This window comes from Coenobita brevimanus, chromosome 33 (genome assembly GCF_032717465.1).
Source record: "Coenobita brevimanus isolate Jiangsu-jjx chromosome 33, ASM3271746v2, whole genome shotgun sequence".
Classification (NCBI taxonomy): domain Eukaryota; kingdom Metazoa; phylum Arthropoda; class Malacostraca; order Decapoda; family Coenobitidae; genus Coenobita; species Coenobita brevimanus.
In genome coordinates, this window is record NC_136986.1 from 2,799,652 (window position 1) to 2,808,468 (window position 8,817).

The 8,817-nt window shown below is 38.4% G+C and overlaps 1 protein-coding gene across 1 annotated transcript in view; it reads right to left on the reverse strand.

Annotated features, from left to right (window-relative positions):
* Positions 1 to 1,415: 1,415 nt before the first annotated feature.
* The window catches only part of LOC145395714 (glutamate receptor ionotropic, delta-2-like), a 12,136-nt gene continuing 4,734 nt past the window's right edge, over positions 1,416 to 8,817 (reverse strand). Inside the window, exons 3-8 of the mRNA XM_080269255.1 lie at positions 6,528 to 6,804; positions 5,311 to 5,528; positions 4,408 to 4,588; positions 3,159 to 3,258; positions 1,860 to 1,989; positions 1,416 to 1,538 (exon numbers count right to left, since the gene is read on the reverse strand). Coding sequence (XP_080125381.1) covers positions 1,416 to 1,538; positions 1,860 to 1,989; positions 3,159 to 3,258; positions 4,408 to 4,588; positions 5,311 to 5,528; positions 6,528 to 6,804 — 1,029 coding nt within the window. The remainder of the gene's footprint in view (positions 1,539 to 1,859; positions 1,990 to 3,158; positions 3,259 to 4,407; positions 4,589 to 5,310; positions 5,529 to 6,527; positions 6,805 to 8,817) is intronic.

The following is an 8,817-nucleotide window of genomic DNA, read 5'->3' on the forward strand; positions in this document are numbered from 1 at the left end:
TAATGTATTTATAATGCACTGAATTTTCTTGTAAGTTAATTGGTTTAAGATTTTTTTCTACTGTTTTTACCTAAATTCTACTTATTGACCCTTCGTGTTGGCGGCATGCGACGCTGGTAGTTGAACGACCAGTACTAATTTGACCAGTTAGTCCGTCAGTCTGACTTTCATATTGAGCCTGGTCAGATTCCTGGAGAAGATTACTGTTCCCCCTGTTCCTGTTAACCCAACTGCAAACTTCAGGACCTGTTGATGTAACACAGATCATTGCAGGGTGCACGGTAGGGGAATATATGGCAACAACAAACTTGTGACCCTCTTGTGACTGATTCACAATAATCGAATGCCTCCTAGAGTTGAATAAAGTGTAAATTTTTATTGAAAATTTCTAAAAATCGTCAGTAATCATCACCACGAGAACGTCATGAAAGTTCTTGCTTGCTGCTAAAATAGATGATTCTATTAAGCTTTGAGGATAATTTTGGTATTGGAGGATGAGATATATGCTTGTAAACTCCTCCACCAAGAATGACACTTAGAAACTTTAAAAACTCTTTAAGTAACAAGAAAAAATACAGTAAATGCATTGTCCCACTCAAAAAGATTATTGATGCTGAATTCTAACGGAGATAATGTTGCACACAAATAAGCTCCACAAATAAAGTCTTTGAAGTATAAAAGGTTCATGATGTTTGAGATTGTTTACTGTCACGCCCTGTTTCCATTTCATTCAACAGAAAATAGTTGTTCTGCATTTGCTCCAAATACGACCAGAGGAAATTGATGTGTAATGTGCAGAAACAGCCGCTAAAGAATGTGTTATAAAACTGCCAGTGCCTCGGAGATTATAACCCTATGTTCCTCGAGTGCAGCAGGTAGATGGGGTAGTTACAGCCTGCTGCATTTGACTGTCTTATTAAGCATAGTTCGGGAGACAGCACTGTCTGTGTTATCTCATCTGTACACATTCACGACAGACTTTTTACCAGTTTGCCTTTTGAAAAATATACGATATCAATGTATGTTAACCATAAGAAAAATAGTAAAGCCAAAGCGGTTCATAATATCTGTGCTAAGTTGCAGCACAGAAATCAGGTACAAGATTTTTCCACAATTTTTTCTTTCTTTTTGCTTCAAAAACGTTCCCCCCCTAAAGTATGTACTGTAGACAGTTGTGTCTAAGTATGAAAAATAAGATTTTTACCTTGGCTTCTAATTGTGAAGTATCAGTGTATTATTGTGTTTAACTCATGGGTCGTGGCGGAATGGTCACTTATGAAAAAGATGTCAAAGGTGATTTCAGTGCATTCTGGGAAATTATGAAACTCTAGGTGATTTTATGTTTATTCGGCGGGGGGAATTTTTTTTATCAGTTCAGTACATGTCTGCTACCCTGAAGTGTTTTACTCTTCCGTCTATGCAACTTCACCATTGTTCTGCCCTATAGTTGAGTCAGCGCAGGAACGATGAGTGAGGAGTTCCAGGATGAAGGAGATAAAGCTGGCGAATGCTCCTCCCGCCACCACAACTAACATTCCCTGGTGGAGAGGGAAGGCTGCTGAAATGCAAGTTCTGCATATGTGAAATCGTGTTGCATTATCTTCTTCCTGAGGATGTCTTATTAGTTTTATTCGTATTACTACCAGGCGATTACATACAACTTAGACATTTCTTATAGTGAAAGGGCTAGGAGAATCAACCATTGAAAGACTAAACAAATAAATGTCCTAAGCAGAATAAAAACATATAGAGATGTTAATGTGGAAATAAAAACTTCCTCTTGCTGAATGGGTAGGAACAGTAGTATAACTACCGTTCACTGTCGTATAAAAATATGAAAAAATCAGGATCTCCGTTACCCAAATGTTTGTAATGCCCAGGGAAGTCTTGAGAGCTACTTTTGTTGCTGGGCTGAGGCAGGAGGTGTAATTTGGGGTGTACATCTTTGTCAGGTGACCGAGCAAACCAGCCTCTGCGACACGCATGAACCTGGTGGAGGTACAGCGGGCAAAGAAAATTACTGTGGATTGTGATGAAAATTGCTACACACACACACACACACACACACACACAGAACGCTCGTATGAAAAAAACAATAGGTGAACTAAGGTAACCCATGAAGGAGTCTTCGTTATATGGTTGGGATGTCTGTGGTGTTGATAAGAGGCGGCTTAATCGGTACAGAGGTGCCCTGCAGTTCTAAAGGACTCCGGTTCAAATCCTAGCTGGGCCAGGGAACAGTTTTATCGATTTGAATTCCATAAAAATATACTTTACTGATCTACCGCCGACCAGCCGACATGTCGTAGAAATACCCCAGCTAATACCAATACACCAGTCCTGTATGAGACAGCCCTAGCATGTATTCAGTATGGACGGTGGATGTTAGCACCGAAGTGGTGACATGTGGAGATGAAGGAGGACTATTGGGCTTTGGGGATATACACTGGGGATAGGCCCTGAAGCCTTTGCCCAGAGTCGGTCACATAAAAAAAAAAAATGCTAGGTGGTGGCGACAATCATTCACTCCATATAGTTTAGCCTACTTCTTCCTTCACCTTTCACATTCTTTTTCTGTGTCTGCCTTCCTCTGCTCCCATTTCTCCCATCTTTCCTGTCACTTTTTATCATTCTTCATTCTTTTGAAAGTGGTTTTAAAATGAGTGACAAACCTAATGGTTTCCTGGACGCCAGGAAACCATATACAGTGCTGGGTGGTAACCATAAAATCAACCCGTTCGTGTTCTCTACGTGGCAAGTGGGTTGACGGAGGGTTAGAGTGCCTTCTTATAAAACAACTAATTCAAAGTCAAACGGCCACCCCTTACGGGATTATGGCGTCAGGCTACAGATAGATACATAGATCGATTTCAACGCCATTTTAGATAGATTTTAAAGCAAAACTATCATCTTACGCAACTGGCACTTGTCTGCCCCCAGTTCTGAGTGCCCCATTTCATTTGACAAATTTAACTGCATTAGCCATTACCTAATAACCTTTTACTAATTATACATGTCCGATAAACTTGCAACTGAGACATAAAAGGGGTGGCCATTGGACTGTTTCACAGGAGAGCACAATATGGATTTATCCAGCACGTATGTGATTTGACTAGTTATTTCTGTTAACCTAATAATTATACAGCACCCCAACTAACCTGCGGCTGAGAGCAGGAATCAGCGGAGTGCCCATTGGACCAGCTGAAGAAAACATCAAGGGTAGGAACTCTTCACGAGACAAATAGAAGTCACAGCTGCCTGTTAAGTGAAAGATTTTGTAGGGAAAATATTAAAGCTGTAAGTCCGTGTGCGAACAAAGAGAGTACCAGCGACGATCCTTAATGTCATGGTAACAGAATGGTGCACATACTATTTCTGCTTAGCTATATGATTTACCGAGTACGGTTTAAAAAATGTCAGTCCACTTAATAGACAAAGAATTATGAAAATCTTAAACAGTCCTGAGATAAGGGTGTTTGACCCCAAAGATTGTTAAATTGAATTTCAAAAGACACTGTTCACTTTCTCATTATGTATCATTAGTATTACATCGATATGACGTCCATCAACTGTACCTCACACTAGACTGAAGTATCAAGAATATCTCACGATGCGTCCACATTAACTGTATTAATATGCTGGAGCAGGATTTACACTTTCATTCGAATGGTAGCATGTGCAATGCATCATATTATCGCTACCACCGGACGAGGATGTTTTGCTTAAGAAAGACATGTGTTGTTGAAGTAATTAGAAGGGATTGCCATTAACCCATAATCCAGCAAAATGCCTCCCATAAACAAAATGAAATCGTTTATTTGTATAATCAGTAGAATATGGATAAAACCCAGTATAGTTTAGGGCATACAGTACTAACATCTAACAATGCTGACATAGGAAAGGCTATCAAGAGGCAAGCAACAACACTCCAACAGTAATGGAGAGGACTCGATTTTATTGTTCAATATAGTTCCCGTACCCTATCAGAGACACAGACTCTGGCCTTGTAATCATTAAAATTGTGAGACTGGTACCTGCCCACTGAATTACTGTAGGGCGTGTGCAGGTATGTATCTTATCTTACACATCAAATTTTATGTCTTTAAAACAGAAATAGAGTGACAGTTTTAGGGACACATAATAGGAATGGCGAAATCTTGAATAAGGCAAATGAAAGGAGTCGTGTAACATATCCCTTTTGATAAGACAGCCACACACACCACTGTACATATTAGTAACCTTAAGTGGAACTTTATGTGGTAATCGTGAGTCATCATCATTTAAATTAGGCCAGATTTAGTGACGAGAATGTAGCAAAACATAGTGCCTTAAAGGAGCGCTGCAATCACACACAGTAATCGTGGTCCATATTTCATAAATAATAATAAATCATCTTCAATACACAACCTGTGCCCGTAAAATCATGGGCCATCAGCATCTTAATCATGAGGTCTTCAGTAATGAGGATGTGGTGACCTTGCCGTACGACCGTGTCTAACTTGGGTACAAACTCCGCTGCGAGAATTGTCTCAAGGCGCCCTTTCTTCTGCAAGTCACCCACTTCACGCAAAATGCCCTGCTCAGCAGCCTGCATATCAGATAATGCCGTACAAAAGACTACATGTATTCATTTACATAATTGTAGAAGAAGTACAAAGTAAGTTTTTATAATCTTGATCATGTTAAGATGAAAATCATGTTTAGCCAACAGACAGAGGTCTTAATATCTTAAATAGGTATTAGTTCCGGAAACGAATATACGAATCTTTAAAGGCCATGCCTGTTAACCGTACCATGTATTGACGCCAAACAACTTTTCGCAAACTGTAAAAATGAAATAAATGCTAACACTTGAACTCACACTATTAATCATACTCTTGGTGATAGCAGAGAGTACTGCGATGAAGGAAGGTGTATTTCACTTTCATTTTTATGTAAATTTTGTTTATCTTCTGTTGAGTGGCCATATGAGGTCATAAAGTTGTATCACTTTGCCACTTGCACGTTAACAAGAGTTGGTAGAACAGGCAGAATGATTGTTAAGCAGGAAAATATGCACCAAAGTGGCATCGCTGCCCACCAGCTGGGTACCATGTGTCTTTTACTTTGTGCTGCTTATGAACCACATATTACTTAATTACTTAAGTCTTTTATGCATTCTATGTATTTTTCTTCAGTTCCGGGTATTTCAGAGGTACGCAGTAAATAATACATATTTCCAGACCAGGAGGAATAAAATAAATCAGGGTTCAAAAAGCAATGGCTTAAAATAAGTCATGAAAATGTATTAGAATATGAAAAAATATATACCAAAAAAGCATGAGCATGAACAGAAGCTCTCTGTAGTAGCAGAGTGACGGGATTGTCCACCACATCCCTGAGTGACTGTATGGGCATGGGTATGTATCTGACGGCAAGGAGGGACACAAGGTTGCCCGCGTAGCTCCGTGTCAGCACCAGCATGGCCAGCATCCACACACCCACCAGCACACGCTCGCACCACCACCACTCACCAGATTCATCTACATCTGAAACCAGGACATAAATAATTAAAATATCCGAAATATGATGTTCACTTGCCAAACTACAAGAACTACAACTCCCAAACTGTCCACTTCGTTCTAAACAAGGAGGGCCTCACATGGCAATATTCTGCAGCATCACTCCTCTCCGTTAGGCATTAATACAGTCCGTGCACACGCAGGGCGGTGGGTACAAGCCTTTCCTGTGTGTATATGTATGTGTCTGTATGTCTGTCACTCTGTGTGCCTGTGTCTGTTTATGATCCAAAAGTGTTAGTTCTCATCCGCCTTTAACTAAATTTTGTGATAATGTTGAGGAGTCAGTTAAGGAACTTATTTAGTTTTGGGGAACAATAGGTCAAGATTCAGGGTCGTATGGCAAGGTCACATCTTGATATGACTTTGACCATTCTTTGTGGAAAGGATGGAATGAAGTCCAAAACGAAGGAAGCTGATTCTGAGAAAGTTAATCAAAGGTCAAGATCACAGTACAGGGTCAAAGTTTGACCACTGTGTTTCTTAGTGTGAACAAAATAACTAAAACAACTTTGATTTTATGTGTCCCCAAAGTTGTTGAAGGACTGAGGGTAAGCCAAGAAGCTTACCTATTGTATTAACAATAGGTCTAAGGCCAAAGTCACATGACATGAGTAAAAATTTTTAATCTAACTTAGACCAGTCTTTGTGGAAGGGTTTAGGGTAAAGTAAGGATGAAGAATTTTGTTTCAGAAAAATCAGTCAAGGATCAAGGTCACAAGGCAAGGTTAAATGTTCGACTCCTTAACTAACACAGTTTTGATTTAATTTGGACCAAACTTTATTGTAGTTGGACTGAAAGTCGACTAAGATGAAAAAAAAAAAATCAACCTGGAGATAAACAGGTCAAAGGGCAAGGCCACAGGACAGAAAACTCAACTTCGACGAGAAAAAATATAAAAATAAGCTTTTAATTTATACAGTGATTCACGCACTTTACTAATTGTTCATGCATTAACAGCAGCTTACCTTGCTGTAAAAGCACACGAATAAATATGCCTGCATTACTCCGACTCCTCAAGTTTGCAGTAAAGCAAGAATAAATCACCGTTATCACAGCCAACACGGCAAGGAACGCCACCCAAACCATGGGAGCTAAACACACCAAGAAGCCCCAGGGATCCAACTCTAGACTGCCTCGACCACTAATTGTCCTGGCATGACTGAAGAAGGCAGGGTATGTGAAGTCCACCACCTCAGCTCGTTGGGCAGTCACACCGAAAGGACCCACAGCCATAGCCACGTCCTGTTCGAAAAAAAGATAATAAGTCCTTTTTGTGATCGATTCCAATGGCAAGCGGGTTAAATGAGTAAACACAGGATTTTGTTCTCTAAACATTCAGACTACATAAAACCCCACGTTTCAGAGGTCATCCTTCTGTTCTTCGTCCATTGTAGTCTAATTTCTAACCAAAATATTATCTATATCAGCGTATGAATCCTGCTTGATATAACAAGGTAAAATTGTTCTCATTAAAGCTTTTTGCTTGATAAAATATTGTCACTATATTCATGAGCTAAGGGTATTGAGGACCAGTAATATACAAGCCACTGATGCAATTTGATGTGTTGAACTGGCATAGTAATCAGACCTAAGGGGGCAGGTACCAACAAGTCGGCTTACACATTGGTAGGATATGAACCCAAATGCGTTATCATGCAAGTTCTAATGGATGGAGGCACTGAAATGATCAGTAAAAATACTCAGATTTTTCTTAATGAGTGAGAAAGGATTTGACATACATTAGCTTAAGATATCGTAAATGAACACTAATGAAGCTGTAGTGCTAAGAATTGTGTATCATTATATATCTGAAGATTATACAAAGTTGGGGTGCAGCCATTAAGGGTTAAGCAAATTACAGTTTTAAATACGGTTAAGATTGTATTTACCTCAGACGAAACTTTTAAGGCTGGAGGAGTTTGCTTTTCAAGGCTAAATATAAAGGGCTTTTTTCAGACTTTATGCTTAATTAATTGATTTTTTTTTCCGGCGCCAATTGAATAATTAAATTCTATGCAAACCTGTGTCAGATCACTGGGAAATATTACAACTAACGCAATAGTCACTATAATGAAAAAGTTAAGGTAAAATATACAGCAACCAAATGAATTATAAGCAGTATTCTGGAGGGGCGAGTTGTGGAACTTTTTGAATGAGTGCAGTGAGATGGGTATAAGGGGCACGTGAGGTAGTGACTGTAAGCAGAGTGGTGGGTGATAGTCATCATCTATAAATTAGTGTGTGGCAATACTGCAGAGGATATATAGATAAAACAGTGAGAAGACTACAGAGGACAGTAAAGATTATTAAGAACTCCAAGTTTTGTGGAGTTCTTATTGACATTGTAGACATTCTTATTTTCCTTTTCATAATTTGAGAAGATCAAAAATGCTGGCATTCCAAGACCGTTCGAGACGGAGACTTGGAATTTTGAGGAGTGATGTATCTCGGTTGCAGGATTCTTTGGCAAATTTTTTTTCTTTTCGTTAGGACTTACGCCCTCTGTGTTATTTTTTTAAAATATTTTCTCTCCTGCACATCAAAAACTACGGAATTAATTGCTTTGCAAATATACCAGTATACAGTCGTCAACATATGCAAGTACACCTGGGTATTGATATTGAGATTCAACAAATACTTTTTGAGATACTGACTGAAATAAAAAATGGCAGTCCCAAGTATGAAAGTGCTAAATCGGAAAGTATTTGGCCGATTTTGACCAAACTTGGTGGAAATGTAGTGGGTCATGAGTGAACACGATCTGCATAGTATGAATGACCTTGACCATGATCTCAAGGTCACAGGTCAAAATCTGTAAAATTTTTGAGTCCTACCAAAAGTCACTTAAAATTAGGTCGAAATGATAAAAGTATTTTCAAAATCCTAAGAGTGTCAACTTTTTAAGATTCCTTAACAGCAATTATGACAAATCATTTTTTTACCCTTGTTGACGGTTTTTGGACCTACCATCAAAATAATGTGTACAGTATAGTTCAAAGACTGTAAACCATATCTCATGTACAAGTGTGGAATTTTTTGTCATTCTAATCTGGAATGTGACATTATCATCTGGAATGTGGAGTTCTTTGAACATTGCTTCAGCAGTTTCGGAATTGTAATTGTTAATAAAAATAATTATTATAATGTTATATAATAATAATAATAATAATAATAATTATTATTATTATTATTATTATTATTATTATCATCATCATCATTATTATTATTATTATTATTATTATTATTATTATTATT